The sequence below is a fragment of the Ruditapes philippinarum genome, unplaced genomic scaffold (assembly GCF_026571515.1).
Source record: "Ruditapes philippinarum isolate M1 unplaced genomic scaffold, ASM2657151v2 ctg7479_1_1_1_1, whole genome shotgun sequence".
In the NCBI taxonomy this organism is placed as follows: domain Eukaryota; kingdom Metazoa; phylum Mollusca; class Bivalvia; order Venerida; family Veneridae; genus Ruditapes; species Ruditapes philippinarum.
The window spans coordinates 48,538-67,835 of record NW_026866482.1 but is presented as its reverse complement, the minus strand read 5'-3'; the positions used below and the strand labels follow the sequence as shown (position 1 = coordinate 67,835).

The window sequence follows — 19,298 nt, the reverse complement described above, 5'->3', positions numbered from 1 at the left end:
TGTCAAGACATATATAACATGTCACATTATAGATACACTTATTAAATCTTTGTATGTGGTAACTTAAAGCTATATATACACTGATAGCATTATAAAAGTCTATGGGAGACAGCTCCATCTGATCAAGCTACATATATATTGTATCTATAATTATGTATTTTTACAATTAACTGCCAAGGGGTGTTGCTATTATGACTCTGTTGTTTTTTTGTAATAGTAATTAAGAGCTTCATCATATATAATTTTTTAATAGTTGTAATATTGTACAGTTCAGATACTTTTTGTGTCGCCTTGAAAAAGGCGACATATAGTGATTACTTTTGTCGGCGTCAGCGTCCCCTTAGGCTTGTCCGGAGCATAAGTCAGTCATTATAAGTCGGATTGACTTCAAACTTGGTATGCATGATTCTTATAATTACCCAAAGTGCAGTGCACAAGAACCAGGGGGCCGTTTTATCAACGCTCTACGACACGTCGTAGACAATTTTTTTGTCGCAGACATGTCGTAGAACGTTTAGACCGTTTTATTAACGTTTGTCGTAGCCTACGACGTCGTAGAAAATGTCGCAGCTCTACGACAGGGGTAAGGCTGTCGTACGACGTTCGCATGACGTCACATGTAAGACAAAATGGCGTTAATGTACGTTTCCAACATATCTTTGAAAAGGAAAAATCGCATGTTTAAGGAGAGGGTAGGGCTGGATGAGCTGAGAGACTCCGAGATTGTGTCTCGCTACCGGCTTGACAGAACTTCAATTGCTGAACTAGTCAGCATACTTGACGAATCCTTGACTAAATGTACAAAAAGATCATTTTCGATAAGTGCAGAAACGCAGGTAAACTCATTCACTTATCTTTTAGTCTCATAATACAGAGTTATATTGTGTAGCCTTTTTGTTTCTTGCAATCTTTTTGCTATTTAAAATCAAGTGACACCAGTCTACGTGAATTGACTAATGGCCTTGACATTAAAATTACATAAACATACCACTACAGCCAGTACAGGGGTTCCCGATGTTGCAAAGTGATTCATGTGGATCAAATTAATATATTATGAATGATTTATGTTACTTTGACCTCTAGTAGCACGTTTTGTTATATACGTTTGTGACAGTTCAAATGGAAAGAAATTTGGATAGATTTCTTAACAGCTAAAGTGTTAAGTGACAAATATTGTAAACAGTAACCTGGTATGGCATTACAGTAGACTAGTTAGTTTATATGATAACTTTTTGGCCGAAATAACATGAAAAAGTTATCGTCTTCAACAGTGAAAATTTTATTTAAACGGGAGTAAGACACGTCACGGTAATTCTACTTCACCCCACCCACCTATTAAACATTGAATACACTTCACCCTCCTGACACATCAATTATAGTTCACCCATCAATCTAACTACTTATATAATTTTATAAAGTTAATTCTAGAGTAAATAATTCAATAACAGATATCCCTAAATAATAAAATTGTATAGGCCTAGGTTAATTGATATTCATGACTTTCAGTAAATTTTAAAGCATTACTGATCAATTTCACATCTTTAAATTATATGATTCAGTATATTACATATAAACAGAAATGGGTTTGCTTCTATTACCCATATATGGGACCTATATGCATATTTCTGAGACAGATAAGTTTCCCCTTATTGGTCATGTTTGTCATGTGTTGGTGAAACTATACAGAAATGTCTTCATTAAATCATTTATAACTACACGGGTCACATATATATAACTGTTGAAGGCAATTGACCAAGCAAGCCCAGATACATTTTTGTAATGTATAGCCTATGATATTGGACCCTTACAAGCATATATTATTAGTTATAAATATTTTGGCAGGTTATATGGCCCTATATAAATGGTTGTTTGTAAATATAACCCGAGCTGCTAGGCAACAGTTTATATACGGCCATATAACCTGTCAGAAATATTAATAACGAATTTATAATACAGCAAGCATCATTTTTAGTGGAATAAAGCGAGATTTCTTTATAAATCGTCAGCAGCCGTGTATATGAAACTATATAAACGTCACTATTATCGAATGAAAGGCGACGTTACAAACGTGCAGTATTATAATATTAGTTATACAGATTGTTGACATGTTATATGGCCCTATATAAACGGCTGTTTGCAATCTAACCCTTGCCTTGTGGCTCGGGTTATATTGCAAACAGCCATTTATATACAGTCATATAACCTGTCAGCAATCTTTATAACAAATTGATAATACTGTAAGCACCATTTTTTAGAAAAAAAGTAGGATTTCTTTATGAATCGACAACAGCCATTTATATAAAACAATATAAACGTCACGATTATCCAATGAAAAGTGACGTTACAAACGTGCAGTATTATAAGCCTTGTTACATATACTTTATTGTGGTCATCTACTGGACAAAAATTACATATTAAGTAAGTCATCAAGTATTGAAATAAATGGAACAAAAATCGAGCATTGAACACAAAACTTTAGTAATAAACTTCCAAGAAATCAAGGATTTTGCGGTCATAAACACGTATTACTGCTATTTTAGGTTCTTGTTGGATTGAGATACCTTGCCAAAGGGGCATTTTATTCTGAAGTAGCTGACCTCCATGGAATAAGCAGAAGCAGTGTTTGCCTGGCTATAGATGCTTTCGTTAATGCTGTGAATGCAAAATTGGACAATATAAGGTACCATTAATCAACAATAATAGATAATGTTTATGCTTTTAGTAACATAGAAAATATTATTAGCGTCCAATATGACTTTTTTAAGCTGTGTACTCAACCAAATGTAATCCTGTATTGTAAAGTAAAATGTATAATAACCTATATAGTAAGGACTATTTCTTTTGTATGTGCTGTAACTGTTAGCAAATAGTAAATGACCTTCATTGTTCCCTTCACCATATTTTACTGTTTAAAACATTTTCATTTGAGTAAGCCTGAATCTGGAGGCATGCTGCTTTAATGATTTAAATTATTGTCTTCAGATTCCCTGTAGAGAATTTGTACAGTATAAAATATGACTTTTATCAGAGATGTGGCCTACCAAAGGTGGTAGGAGCAATAGATGGCACACTATTCCCTATACAGGTAAAGTTTGCCCCTTAAACTAAAATTTATCATAGTTCCAATATTGTAAAAATTGTTTAAAAACAAAAAAAAAGTTTCAGTCTTGTCATTTTTAGCTCGACTATACGAAGTATATGGAGAGCTGTCCTACTCGGGTCCACGTCCACCTTTCAGATTAAAGTTTTGTAGCACTAAAATATTTTTCACTTTAACTTTTTCATTTCTTAAGGTATCAACTTCAAACTTCAAATATATGTTGCTTATCATCAACCACATGTTATGTGACAAGGTTCATAACTCAAGCATCAATATATTTAGATTTTTCTCCCCTTGAACTTAGAATTTTTCTTAAAAAATATAATTTTTTACTATAACTTCTTTATTTCATAAGGGATCAACTTCATACTTGAAATAATAGTTCCTTATCATCATCCACATCTTATGTGGCAAGGTTCATAACTCTAGAACCTATTTTTTATAGATTTATCTCCCCTTGAATTTAGAATTTTTCTTAAAAAATATCATTTTTACTGTAATAAGGGATCAACTTTATACTTCAAATATATATATATTTTTATCATCATCCACATCTTATGTGACAAGGTTCATAACTCTAGTACCAATATGTAAGAATTATCTCCTTGTTAACTTAATTTTTTTTACTTGAAAAATGTTATTTTTTACTTCTTTAATTTTAAAGGAATCTACCTCAAACTTCAAATACATATTCCTTATCATCAACAAGATTTTATGTGACAAGGTTCATAACTCTTGAAGCAAATATTTTCAGTCATTATGCCCCTCTGAACTCAAAAAATTTCTTTAATAAATTACTTCTTTTCGTTTATTAAAGGTATCATACTGTCAAACTTCAAATATATATTTCCTTATCATTATACAAGTTGACAAGGTCCATAACTCTAGTGTGACTATTTCCAGAAGTTTTCCCACTGGAACTTGGAATTTATGTTAACAACAATAACTTCTTGTCATAAGAAGAAGTATATTATAACAGAATTGATTTTTCTTTCATAGTCTTCCTTACTGCATCCAGTATTTAATTAGTCGAGCTTCGCTGTCTCCTGTGACAGCTGTTGTTTTAATTATCAAAAGTCAATTTTTTTAGACACTTTAATTACAAATTTTGTTAAATACTGCCCTTCAAAAGGGCTATCTTCAATTTTGTAATACATGGAGCACTTTAATGTATTTATGTGGTATTCATATGAATTACTGAAATAAGCTGTAACATAACATAAATCCTGTTTGTCAAATTATACTCATTAAAGGTATGAAAGTGATCATCTCATTTTTCTTTCTTATCTTAATTAAGGCTCCTAGTGACAATGAAGCTGCTTATATATGCGGGAAAGGGTTTTCCCTGAAATAAACATGCAGGAAATTTGTAAACACCCAACATGGGGAAATCCCTTTTTCTAAAAATTTAATTTGAATCGGTTTTTTTAAAGTTTTTAAAATTTAAAAACTTGAAAAATTTTGATACCTTTGGGGTATTTTATGAACTTTCAAAAATGAAATTTTTTTTTTTCAGTTTCTTTAACATTTACCAAGCCGGGGGTCACAAAAAACCCTTTTTCTTTTCAAAAAGGGAATAAGGGAAATTTTTTTTTGAACATGTAAAATTTTACTGATAAAAAATTTTAAAAAATTTAATTTAAAGGGGACTCCACGGGGTTTTATTGAATGATGGGACTGGGAAATATTTTTCCCTGATAAATGAAACCCAATTTGAATGTAGGGTTTAAGCCACTAAGTTAAAATATGCCAAAGTTTTCAGATCATTCGCGCACATCGTTTATCCAGAATAATTATTCAAATTGTGTAAAAATGGCCCAAAATGAAAAGCTTTTAAACGCTTTTTACTCAAATCGGGCTAAGAATTGCATAAGAAAATGATTTTCAATGTATTTAAAAGAATAAATCTGAACTATCTTTGCATATATTTCTGTTTAAAGTGCCCTAGCTCAATTATGTAAGAAATTCAAATGCTATGTTTTTAGGCTTTTAAACCTCAGTGGAGTCCCTTCAATATATAAAAGAAATGTAAAAAAAAAAGAGTATCCTTTTATTGACATGCATAACTTTTTAGCTCGACTATTCGATAAGAATAAGTAGAGCTATTGCAGTTACCCGCACGCGGGGCGGGCTAACCACTTAATTAAAATTTTTTGTAATAGTTCAAATTTTTCAAATCCTTTGGACATATGGTTTTGAAATTTTGCACACTTGTTAAACCACCCCATGACCCCCAACCTGAAAAAGGAAAGGAAGGTTTAACTCTATCAAAGCATTTTGACAAAAAAAAAAAAAATTTATGCCCCTTTTTCGAATTTAAAATTTTTACTTTAAAAACTTTTTAAATATTTCCAAATTTTTTAAAAAGTCCATAGAAAATATGGGTTTTGGGGGAAATTTGGCACACCACCCAATCCCCCCAAAACCCTGTAAAAGGAAAAAGTATCAGGCTTTTTTTTTACTACAACAAAAAGAAAGCGAGCGTTGGTCTACCGAAGTTTCTTTTTACACCTTTTTGAAAACCCAAAACATTAAATATAAACATTTTGAAGATTTTGCAAACATTACTTTTAATAAAATTTTTAAATTTTTAAATTTTAAAAACCAAAAAATTTTTTGGAAGTGAAACCTGGGGAAATCTTCTTGGAGATGGGTGGGAGGGGCACTTAAAATTTTATCTGATGCCCACCCGTGCTAAACCCTTCATCAAGAGCAAAAACCCAAGTTTTTTTAATGAAGCCCATATAGGGGCCCTTTCTGGGGTTTGAAAAGCTTTTGGTTTTCCCTTAAGTTAATTTGGGGTTTGTTAAAAAATATTCCAAAATTAATAAATAAAATTTTTTTTAAGGGGCCCAAAAATTGGAAAAGGGTTTTTTGACAAAATCAGGGCCCGGGGGTTAATTGAAATTGAAATAAAAAAAAGCCCTTTCGTCTGACTGACCTTTCCCTTTTGATATTGTCCCCTTTCAAAACCCTTAGGGACACTACATAAAACCCATCATCAAACCCATAATGAATACTTTTGAAAAAAGCACTCTAAAACAATTAAGCGGACAAGCTTTTTTGAACTAAAGGCGCCCTTGTGACTTTGACCTTGAAAACCAGTGGCTTCACAATCAGTAGAGGTCATCTAATGGTCATGACCAACCTCGGTGCCAAAAATAATGAATACTGTTGGGTCCAAAGGAATCTTAATTAGGGTATTTTCTAGAATCTTCCTCCTGTTAACAATTTCTTTTTATCCAATATAAAGCTTTGAAAGTAGTTGAGTGTTTTTTTTTTCTCTACCATGAAAGGTCCCATCTTATCCTTCTTACACTAAGAATAATGAGTTTTTTATTACAGAGCTATCAGATCTGAATGCATTGCATTTCCAGTAATAGTTGTTTCTGATGCATTGCATTTCCAGTAATAGTTTTTTTTCTGATGCATTGCATTTCCAGTAACAGGCAAACTTATTATGTAAAATTCCAAGTTGAAAGTAATGTATTATATAATTCTTTAGACTATACTGTATACATGTACTATTTTTTCAAAAATTCAATACCTTCAAATACACTATAAGAAGGCAGCCGAATTAATTAATTTTTTTGTAGCAGAAATAGTTTTACTTTTTCATTAAATTGACAAACTTAGAACATTATTTAATGTCCTTCTATAAACTATGTTTTTTGTTCATTCAAGGGTGTTTGCACAAGACAGGAGGCTGCCTTTTTTGCTGAAACCAACAAAGGCATGTAAAGTGCTGCTGAAGCATGTACAAGGCTGCATTTAATTTCTGTTGGGACAAGAAGAGTTCCACTGGCAGATGTGAGTCTTGAAAATGTGTTAATGACAATTATATCTGTCAGATTCCACCTAACAGAAGCGGTTCTGACAGACGACAAAGTTTAATAAATTTATTTCTTTAAAAAAATACAAGTTAGTCTAGTTTGCCATCAAATTTTGTATTTTCATGTCTTCATGTAAATTGTTTTGCATGTTATACATGTATAAAATGAATTAAAAATTTTGTAATCATACTATAATACTTTATTTTTCACTTAATGGTTTGGTATATTTACTTGTCTACAAGCTAGCTGTCACTCTTATAAGTGATTACAATTGACACTTAGATAAAATAACAATAACAATAACAACGTAGATTGCATTGGTGAAAAATGTTATGCCACCACATTAATACATGTACAACACTAAAATGTAATGGAGGAACAGAATTTTTTTTGTTTCTATACAACTGAAGATTGTCATAATGCATAGATCACTTACCTACCTAATTCTTATTATCAGATAAGTGGTTAAATCTATTGACATTCAAATAAAAGATCAGAGTAGGAGTCTATCTATGCAGTTGAGTCTAGTGAATTTGGTGGTTGAAGGTCATATTTCAAAAAAGGGCCAAAAATTTCCCAAATATTTGTACCTTTCAAAGGAAAAACACAGAAGAACTTGAAAAAATCTGGGTCACGATATCAAATTTCCCCTTTACATTTTAATCGGGCACAGGGTTTAAATTTTTCATGCTCAAAAAAATAAGAAAAAAATAGCCCCAACATTATCAAAACCCGGGGTAAACCTGAAATAAAAGTTAAAATTTTTACAAAAAACCGTGCACATAGTCCCAAATATATGCTTACTAAAAAGGACAAGAAATAGCCCTTTCCCCTTTGGGGCAAGGAAAAATTTAAACCCGAAGGGTTTAATTCAAAAAAAATTTTGATACAGGTCCCCCAAAACCCAACTTTTTCGCAAATTCAAAGCTTAATTTCCCCCCAAAATTCAGAAAACATTTATTTTTTTCCCCCTTTTTTATTATTGTACATAAAAAAAATCAATGCCCCCGGCAGGTCCAATTTTGACAGGACAAGGGGCCCAAAATATGGAACAGTTTTGGTAGAGGAAACCTAGGCTGATATTATAAAGCAAAACATCAAAGCTCTATGCCTTGTACCTTCAGACAATCAGAATTCCCTTATTTTTTTACTATATGTACAATAGGACTGAAAATCAATGGGAACCCCGGGAGGGGCCAATTTTGACCCCGAGGGCCCCTATAATTTGAACAATCCTTGCCTAGAGGTTCACTAACACAATGTTTCATGCCAAAAATATCTAAACCTCTGGCAGAAATCGAATTTTTCAGTTTTACTAAATACATTATAAGGAAAAAAACCTATTTGGCCCCCTGGGCGGGGCTAATTTTTGAAACCCTAGAGGCAAAATTGAAAAAATTTTGGTAGAGTACCTATAGATTGATATCCAATATACCAAAATATACCCAAAGCAATAAGCGTTGTACCTTCAGACAAAAGGTTTTTTAAAATTTTTCCCTATTTACTTATAGAAAAAATAAGCCCCGGGGGGGGCCAATTTTTGACCCGCCGGTTTGGGAAAAATCTCGTAGGTCTCCCAAACCCAATGCATGAAAAATTTTTTCCTTTCTAGCCCCCTTGTGGGTTTTTACAAGTTTTTGCAAAATTTTATTATTAAAATTTCCCTTTTTATTTGCCATGGCAAAAAAATTTTTGGCCTGAAATAAAAGATTAATAACATTTTTTTTTAGGGCCAAATCACAACAAAAGACGTTAAATGCAAAAGTCCCTACGAAGGGGTTTTCATTTTAAAAGTAATCTCCACTTCGGGATAATCAAGAAGCAATTTTATTTTCTTTCCCCCTTCGGAAAAATTTTTCCAAATTATTTTTTTAAAATTTTAAAGTAGTAATAAAACTTGTTTTTACGAGAAATACACTTCAGCTCTCATAATAAAATTAAGCGATTCATGCTTAAAACCTACTTTCACTTTTACAGTTAACTGTTTGGTGACGTAAAATGTGACGTCCTTGTTTCAGTTTGTGCATGTGCACATGTTCAGTGGGCCTCAGGCCAAAAAACTCATAATAGGTCATGTGACACTCATAATCAGTTGAAATCATAGGCGATTTGGTTACTACATATATATAGTAACAAGTGTATTAATTAAAATTTTTAACAACTATGGAAGCCCTTCACCTAAGGATCAATCCTGCCAGGTTTGGTTGGAATCGGACTAGTTGGTTTTCACAAGAAGATTTTTTAAGTTCACTATGTGACCTATAGAACACACACACACACACACACACTGGTGAATCCCTATATGCCACCACATAGCAGATGCTGCGGTGGTATAAAAAAGTTTATAGTTTGATAATTTCTAGACTGTTTCATATAAATTAAGAATTTAAACTTCAAAACTAAGAAAGTCAACAGCATGTTCATCCATTCTTTTTTTAAAACTGATTAATTCCTTCAAAGAATTGTCTATGCTACTTAATGTTGAACTTATAGTCTTTAGTTCATTGATCTTCTTTTCTTCCATTTCTCGGATGAAATCAGGAATAATATCTGAAAGGTAAAAAGAATAATGTATGTCAATGTGAAGCAGCTTATTACCTTTACTGTATTGTCTAAATATAAAGGACAAAATTATTATGATTAAAGCAAAATTGACTCACTTGATAGTCAAGATTATTTTATTGGCATGGTCATAATTAGACTTAAAACAACATGTCTGTTTTGTCAAAATGTTATTTCATCCAAGTATGAATCAATTTCATCTATTAGTAAGAAATATCTGGCTACATTTTCATCTAATTCTGTGAAATTACAAAACTAGTAGAAAAAAAATTGGCCCCAGTCTGGTGGTCACATATTTATGTATACAAAAATACATCAACTATTTTTGTTGACAGCGTAACAGTTCTCAGTGCATATATATTAGGCATGTAACATTACTGAGTGTACCTATACACTTATTAACTTTTATAAATCATGTGCATGCACCTATCATCAAAAGTGCTCCCATCATGGGAATAATATAATATTATAAAAATCATTAAATAGATCACTGGCCAATTACCTGAACCATCTTTCTCAAATGTTGCCTTTTTGGCCGTAGGTACAGTTACACCGAGTGAATGGAACTCAAAATATTATGTTGTTAACATTTTGTCAATTTTATATCTGAGGCATAATTAGCCCTACCAATTTCTTCAAATTGTCAAGCTAAAAATGATGTGTTAAAATATGACACACACACACACACACATTTTTGATTATAACATAATATACACAGATGTGACCTCAACATTTGAATTGCTGATGTACCACATCAAAAAGTTTATGGATTTTTTTGTGTCAATAGCAATCTTATCTTATTTTACTACACATTAATACTTACCTCCTTTTGGTCTTTTTTTAGGTTTTTCTTTGCCTTGCTGTTCCGAGGTTGATTCTCTGGCTATTTATGAAATGTGTTCAAGAAAAAAATAACATTAAAAAATTGTTGCATAATTTGTTTATTATGCAAAAAAAAATGGTTATATATACATGTCAAAGATAAGTAGAATCTATAGTAAATGAATAATAACCAATATATAACAATCCTATACTTGTAATTTTAAAAGGATAACCATAGAAAAAAAAACAAAAAAAAACAGTAGTTGAATTCAAGATTTTGAATTTACTGTTTCGAAATACAGTTTTGAATTTATTTTACTATATATTTAACTAAATTTTCTAAAAAATTTCACTGGCCAGAACCAATTTTCACTGGCCATGGGCCACAGGGCCAGTGCTTAATTCAGTGACTTAAATAAGGTTAAACCTCAATTATCTTAAGCTCAGCAAACCACACATTATTTCATCTCTGAAATTTGTTAAGTCTAAAGTGCACTAAATACTTTTTAAAGACAAAATGTAAGCTAAAAATTACTAACGACACGTTTAGTTTTATTCCCTTTTGATTGTTTCCCCCAAGACTATTAAATTCTTTAAACAGTAAGAGAAGACAAGTAGACAGATAAAAGTTTGGTACATACCTTCAGTTGCTTCATTGTGAAGTTCCACTAATGTTTCTGGATCTAAAATTAATGATAATAGCTTAGAGACAATAAGCAATTGTTATTATTATATCAAAAAAAGAAAACTTATTTACTAATTTCTATATCTATATGACTAATTTACTAAAGGAAGGGAACTGTTGATGGCATACCAAAATGTTATTAATAGTAATAATAACAGATGTAATGAAACTGAATAGAATTGCAAGAACTGTCCCTTGATAGCACACCACTTATTTTAAGTCTGTAAAAGGTTATGACAAAAGCTCACCCTTTAAATACAGCCAAAATGCAGTTACCACAAAATATAAACTTACCTGTTCTACTTTTACTTTTGACTTGTGATGTATCACTTTCATCTGAAGCATAAATTATTTTGCATATTAAATGAGGAAAATAGTAGTGTGAATTAAGATAGTATTCAATCTATCATTTGCTTTAATATTAATGAATAAGCTTGATAACAAACATTATAATTATTACCTTAAAAATGCAGAATATGTAAGTCTGATTGTTTTCTAAATATTATCAACATTTTGTTAAATATCTAAATTGAGTTGCATGTAAGCATTTACCAAAACATCTCAAACAGTAAACTACTTACCTGTCATACTGGTACTTGGCATGACATCACTGTCATCATCCTTGGTATTATCATTTCCACAAGTATCATCTGAATCATAAATGTATATTGTGCATAAAGTTCTTATCAAATAGTTAAGTAATATTATCTATCAAACAGCTACTCTGATATGTATTTTATTTGATTTTACTGGACTGTTCATCTTTGATCTGATCAAAGATGATATATGACTATGTGAAATACCTTTCTGTGCTAGGTTTTATAAATTATGTCTGAAATGTGGAGATTTTTTTTTACATGTAGAGTTATAACTTGAATTGGGATGATACTTGTAACATGTTTGTAACAACATACATATAGTCTCCTATAAGTCTTTATAAGAATGTCCACTTACATGTATTTTAAGTTTTATTGAACATGTTTTTGTATTATATGTACATGTAATGGATGAGACTTAATGAAGCTAATAAATAATGAGATAAAATACCTATTAATATTAAACTTGTATCTCTCCCACCTGGGACCCCTTCTACTGTACACGATGGTATCTTGCCTAGAATCTGAAAAAGATGTAGTGGTGAGTAGTTATGTGTCCATAGGACAAGGACATCCCCACCATTTTCTGTTGTAGGAAGACCTATGGAAAATATGTTTCACTGCAGTGAAATATAACATTTTACAGTGGAAATACAAAACAAAAACAATACACAATTTATTTCATATAAATTTCTTAATTTTTTATTTGTAAGTATTTAATAAAGAATTTTTTATTGTATATAAGGTAAAATTAACTACCAGTATCAATAAAGTAGCCAATAAAAATACCTTCTCCTCCAATGAAGACATATTTATATGCTCAGCAGCTCCCCCTCCGGTTTTTCTCATTTCCTCCCTTCTTCTAACTTCTTTCGACTTTGTTTGACTCTAAGAATATTACTAAGACATTTAAATATCACAGGTTAAAAAAACTTATTGGTGGAATAAAATTCAAGTAAATTATTTGCAATTTGTTAAGTTGACTGTCAACAAGAACTTAATTTTCCAAATAAGTGTCATGTGTAGTTGAAAACTTGTATTGTTTAAATTACAATTGTATTTTGTTTGTTACTTGCCTTCAAGTTGTAAAGTCATTTGCATTAATTTGATTTTAACAAGTTTTAAGGTGAACAAATTGTAAGGTTATATAAAAACTTTATGTGCTTAATTCAACACTTTTTACATAATTTTATAAAGCATAATTATAATCCTACTTACTTTCATATCCCTCCATTTCTTTTCCACCTGTTGTACTGTTCTGGAGTTGCCCCCAACTGCATTTATTCTGAAATTAATGTTTTAAATAAAGCTAGTGTATGGGCTGTAGTAAATTGTATGAAAAATAAAATGCTAGTCAATTATATGTTTTTCATTCATAAAAGACAAAAGGAAAGTTCAGGTTTAAAGAATGTCAAATAATGACATATCCTGTTAAAGGTTCTATATATACTTGGAGGTACTTAATTTGTACCAGGAATATCTAAATATTACAACAAAAAAAATAACTGAGTAATTTATATTGTATGCAAGTGTTTGTTAGGTTAATTTCATAGGAAAATATGGCATATTTTAAATAATTAGTTAAAAGCTTTATTAATTCTATTCACACCTATGCTTTTTACACATATTGTATTCTATTTACTTGTGGTTTTAATATTTACTTGTGGTTTTAATTTGTGAAACCATTCATTGTATTTTAAGTTCTTAAAAACTATGATGGTAATCACTGATTTTGGGTTCTGAACAGAACTCAACTATAACTTTTTTATGTTTACTTAAAATTTATGTTACTGTAGATAATGGTTATTTTTTTATCTAATAATGGTTTTTCAGCTTATTCAGGAAAAATATTTTCATCCTTGGATTTCTTCAGTATTATTTGATGGTCAGCCAATCAGGCTTACATTCCCAGTAGATTGAACATGTACAGTAAAAACTTTAAACACCGGACCCTCTGAAAACCGGAATCCTCTGAAAACCGGACATCTTAAAAGTCCCATATTTTTTCTCCTTATTATAAAGCTTGTCAGAAAATGGCAATTCATGCTAAACATGCAAAAAAACATAATGTCTGAAAACCAGGCAGCAATTTAGTGTAAACTTTCTGTGTATTTTAATGTGGACTAAGACATGCTCTTAAATTGTGATATTTTAACAGTTAATAATCATCTACCTTTTTCCTCTATAAACCAGACTTTTGGTCAAGTCCAGACAGGGTCCGGTTTTCAGAGTTTTTACTATACCATCAAACTTTTTGTTATTACATGCACATAAGCATTATCTCATTCTACTGCAAATGATCTATTCATGATTTACATACTTAGATACAACATTATGATTACCGATATGCTTCATTACAAGAGGGGGCATCTGTGGCCGACTGGTTAAGGTCGTTGACTTCAAACCAGTTGCCCCTCACTGCTGTGGGTTCGAATCCCGACAGGGACTTTGGATTCTTTCATGTGAGGAAGCTATCCAGCTAGCTTACGGAACGTCGGTGGTTCTACTCAGGTGCCCGTTCGTGCCTAAAATAATTGGACTCTGTTATATAAATCCGTGGTTATATAAGCAGGAAAATCACGGAACACATTATCAAAATCTAGATTCTATACAAACTATAAAAGTGGAGTATGATAATGATAAAATGTAATCAAATATGATTCTTTATATAGATCTATTAGATCTAACTAAGTTCAGTTATAACTAGTCGGACTTAGATACTTCCGAAGATTTACTCACTTTTCCGTAGTGTCCGCCCAGAAACGATTTCTGTCTGCAGAACAGTAGGTATTGGTAAATTTAGCATCTAAATTTTTGAAGGAAACAACTGTTTCAACTAAAACAGTTGTTTCCTCCATTTCCCACTTTGGCCTTTTAGTTTTTTTCACGTCCATTTGACAATGTTATTGTTTCGTCTGTCACTTTTGACAGTTGTGACGTCATAGCGCGCACTGACTAGACTGTGTCACGCGTGAATTTTAGTCTACGACAAAGACTACGACATCGCAGAAACACCAATTCACCGACACGTTTCATAAAACGGTCGTACGACATTGTCGCAGACGTACGGCACCGACAAAAAATTGTCGTAGACTACGACACGTTGATAAAACGGCCCCCAGTACTCTGCACTTCTTAATTTTTGAGATATTGCCCTTTGTTAATTTTCATAATTTATTTTTGTCCGGGCAATTTCTCCTAATGTATAAAAGCTATGGACTTGAATGATAGATCACATTAAGAAGAAATGCAGTGCACAAGAACGGGTACTCTGCATTTCTTATTTTTTGAGTTATTGCCCTTTGTTAATTTTCATACTTTATTTTTGTCCATGCCATCAAGTACATGTATAAAAGCTATGGACATGAAACTTCATAGGATGATAGATCTCATTAAGAAGAAGTGCCGTGCACAAGAAACGGTACTCTGCATTCATTATTTTTTTTATTGCCCTTTGTTAATTTTAATACTTTATTCGTGTCCATGCCATTTCTCCTAAAGTATAAAAGCTATGGACATGAAACTTTATAGGATGATAAATATCATTTAGAAGAAATGCAGCGCATATTAACCGGTACTCTGCATTTCTTATTTTTTGAGTAATTGCCCTTTGCTGATTTTCATACTTTATTTTTGCTCAGGCCATTTCTCCTAAGTATAAAAGCTATTGTCTTTAAACTCATAGGATGATAGATCTCATTAAGAACAAGTGCAGTACCGGTAGTCTGCATTTCATATTTTTGAGTTATTACCCTTTATTACTTTTCATACTTTATTATTGTCTAGGCCATTGCTCATAAATTATAAAAACCATGAACTTGAAAATTCATAAGATGATAGATCTTATCAATAAAAAAAGCAGTGCACAGAAACTTCTGCTCTGCACTTCTTATTTTTATGCCCCCCGAAAAATTTGGGGAGCTTATAGTCGCCGCCTTGTCCGTCCGTCCGCTTTTCTTGTGTGGGACATAACTTTGAAACAACAAAAGGTATCAACATGAAACTTTGTAGGTAGATAGATCTCATTGAACAGGTGTGCAGTGCACAAGAACCGTAACTCTGCCTTGCCGAATTTTTGAATTATTCCCCTTTGTTTATTTTTACACTTTGAACTTGTCCAGGACATAATTCTAAATGTATAAGAGGTATAAACATGAAACTATGTAGGTAGATAGTTCTCATTAAGTAGATGTGCAGTCCACCAGAACCGTAACTCTGCCTTGCCTTATTGTTTAATTATCCCCTTTGTTTACTTTACACTTTGAACTTTGTCCGGGACATAATTCTAAATGTATAAGAGGTATCAACATGAAACTTTGTAGGTAGATAGATATCATTGAGTAGGTGTGCAGTGCACAAGAACCATAACTCTGCCTTGCCTTATTTTTGAATTATCTCCCTTTGTTTATTTTTACACTTTGAACTTGTCCAGGACATAATTCTAAATGTATAAGAGGTTCAAACATGAAATTATATAGGTAAGTGTATCTACCTACAAAGTTTCATGTTGATACCTTTTGTTGTTTCAAAGTTCTCATTAAGTAAGTGTGCAGTGCACAAGAACCGTAACTCTGCCTTGCCTAATTTTTTAATTATCCCCTTTGTTTACTTTACACTTTGAACTTTGTCCAGGACGTTACTCTAAAATATATGAGGTATCAACATGAAACTTTGTAGGTATCTAGATCTCATTGAGTAGATGTGCAGTGCATAAGAACCGTAACTCTGCCTTGCCTAATTTTTGAATTATTCCTCTTTGTTTATTTTTACACTTTGAACTTTGTCTAGGACATAACTCTAAAACTATAAGAGGTATCAACATGAAACTTATTGTAGTTAGATAGATCTCATTGAGTAGGTGTGCAGAACACAAGAACTGTAACACTGTCTTGCCTACTTTTGGAATTATTGCCCTTTGTTCATTTTGACACTTTGAACTTTGTCCGGAACATTACTTTAAAATAATAAGAGATATCATCATAAAACTTTGTAGATAGATATATCTCATTGGGTAGAAGTGCAGTGCTAAAGAATCATTACTCTGCCTTGCCTTATTTTGGAGTTTTTGCACTTTGTTCATTTTTTTTTATACTTTTCTGTGTCCAAAACCTTCTCGGGGAGCATCATCCGGTTCAACCATTTCTTGTTTGAGTTATTTATTTTTAGTACTTAGTAAAATCCTTTTCATTATGTTGTTATTTGTTCATTGAGTGCTTGAGTTAGAATCAACCACTTTTACATGAATAATGATCAACATCACTAAATTACAGGAATAATGAATCACATCACTGTGAAGCTATGCTACTGGGACTTTGCATGTGGATTTTTCCAGTTTTGTTAGAGTTATTGCTCTTGACTAACAGTAGTATAAATTTGCAATTTTCATGCATAGCTCAAAAAGTATTTCACTTGTACTGGCTTGAAAGTTTACAAGAATGTTGGTCAGCATGTGTACTTATGCACCTTGGGGTTTGCTTGTGGATTTACTCAGTATTTGTAAAGTTCTTGCTCTTTACTTAGTAAAAGATGTTTAGTTTTCATAAGATTGACAGAACAGTGGCGAGGTCATGGGGGCACCCGTGTCCTATGGACACATTTCTAGTTGATCTTTCGTCTATATTTTTATCCCTTGTAAATAATTAACAGCTGGTTTGTCTGTAAATAAACAAACTTTCTATTTTTACTTTTTCTTATATAGGGTACAATCTATAACATACTATATGTTTATATTGAGCCCCTGTTTAACTAAAAATTGGAGCAATGGCTATATGGGGCTCAATCAGTCCGTCCCTCTGTCCGACATTTTTGTCTGGAGCATATCTCTAAAAGTATTTGTGAGTTATCAACTTGAAACTTCATAGGTGAATGGATCTCATTGAGGAGGAGTGCAGTGCACAAGAATGATAACACTACCTTGCACGATTTTTGAGTTATTGCCCTTTGTTATTTTTTCAAAATTGATTTTTGTCCAGAGCATCACTCCAAAAGCCTATGAGATATTAACATGAAACTTCATAGGTGCATAGATCTCACTAAGGAGGTGTGCAGTGCACAAGAATGATAATTCTACCTTTCATAATTTTTGAGTTATTGCCCTTTGTTATTTTTCGTACCTAATTTTTCACCTGAGTGGTGCATAACTCAAAAAGTGTTTGAGATATCAACATGAAATGTCATAGGTGGATAGATCTTATTGAGGAGGTATGTTGTGCGCACGAATGATAACTCTTCCCTATATAATTTTTGAGTTACTGCCCTTTGTTTTTTTTCATGCTATTTTGTCCAGAGCTTATCTCAAAAAGTATTTGAGGTATCAACTTGAAACTGCAAAGGTGGATGAATCTCATTGAAGAGGTGTGCAGTGCTTAAGAATGATAATTCTACCCTGCATTATTTTTGAGTTATTGCCCTTTGTTATTTTTCAAAATTATTTTTTGTCCAGAGCATAACTCAAAAAGCCTTTGAGATATCAAAATGAAACTTCATAGGTGCATAGATCTCACTCAGGAGGTGTGCACTGCACAAGAATGATAACTCTACCTTTTATAATTTTTGAGTTATTTCCCTTTGTTCTTTTGCATATTTTTCAATTCAATTTTTTTTCTCAAAAAGTATTTGAGGTATCAACTTGAAACTTCATAGGTGGATAGATTTTACTAAGGAGGGATGGATGCAGCACACAAGAATGATAACCTACCCTGCATTATTTTTTTCAGTAATTGCCCTTTGTTATTTTCAGCCATCAGTATTCACATAGCTTTCAAATCTGTAATCACTATAGCCATCAGTTTTCATTACCAAAAGACCTCTTAAAATGGAATTATTCCGCTCTTCTACATATACATTCTTCCAATGAGCAAACACATTCGGCGGGGGATGGCCATGTTGACATGGCTCTTGTTTTGCCATGATAATGATTGAAACACCTCTATTAAAAAAATGAATATATATTTTGTGACCGAGACTCAAACCTGGGACCCTCGGAATACCGTACTGCAGCTCTACTGACTAAGCTATCTGGCCGCCTACAAACTACCTCCCTTCTCCTAATTAGAGAACAATTAAATACCGTGACATAATCATTTTCGGAATAATTTGGGATTCGAACATAACACAACTTTGGGTCTCCTGAAGAGTTTCAACATCATTTTTACCCCATCTGATACTACATTTGTACTATGTTTACCTTTTAGCCCTAATTGTTCTGGAATTTCATTCATTTCACCCATTATCAGGAGATAATTTGGTTTTCGTTACTTGTCATTGTGGGAGGTCTGTAAAAATCTGTATGACAAGATTTTCAAAATAGAACATGTCCTATCCCTTACATCTAGACTTAAGGTTAACGAAATCAATAAATAGTAGCCTTCACACATACAGATTTGTCTGTACATCTTAGTTTTAATTGGTGTTGTACTTCAAAATCCTACCGTCAGTTGAGGCCTTAAGACAACCTTAATGTTAGCAAAGACTCCATATGATATTGTAACTATACACACATTTATATGTTTTAAACAGTTTACACTGTTACCTACTCAATGACTAAAATGGAGCACACGTTAATTCAAATATGAGTCAGGTTTTTCTTCTTGTACATAGGTAACCAAGTAATTTATTATTAGCCATTTCAGGGCTGTTAATTTTCATATCTCTCTATATTCTTTTTGTATGTGTCTTAGAGAGTTTAGAATAACAATATA

The 19,298-nt window shown here is 32.2% G+C and overlaps 2 protein-coding genes across 2 annotated transcripts; one reads left to right on the top strand and one right to left on the bottom strand.

Annotated features, from left to right (window-relative positions):
- Window positions 1-446: 446 nt before the first annotated feature.
- LOC132732624 (uncharacterized) lies at window positions 447-3,103 on the top strand. Its single transcript, XM_060719094.1, has 3 exons — window positions 447-836; window positions 2,541-2,680; window positions 2,983-3,103. Exons 1-3 carry the CDS (start codon window positions 630-632, stop codon window positions 3,101-3,103), a joined length of 468 nt encoding a protein of 155 aa, XP_060575077.1. The 5' UTR covers window positions 447-629.
- Window positions 3,104-8,837: 5,734 nt separating this feature from the next.
- LOC132732625 (uncharacterized) lies at window positions 8,838-14,687 on the bottom strand. Its single transcript, XM_060719095.1, has 9 exons — window positions 14,338-14,687; window positions 12,817-12,883; window positions 12,388-12,486; window positions 12,050-12,122; window positions 11,584-11,652; window positions 11,297-11,338; window positions 10,959-11,000; window positions 10,319-10,378; window positions 8,838-9,483 (listed from the first exon to the last, which is right to left on the bottom strand). Exons 1-9 carry the CDS (start codon window positions 14,490-14,492, stop codon window positions 9,320-9,322), a joined length of 771 nt encoding a protein of 256 aa, XP_060575078.1. The 5' UTR covers window positions 14,493-14,687; the 3' UTR covers window positions 8,838-9,319.
- Between the last annotated feature and the right edge of the window lie 4,611 nt (window positions 14,688-19,298).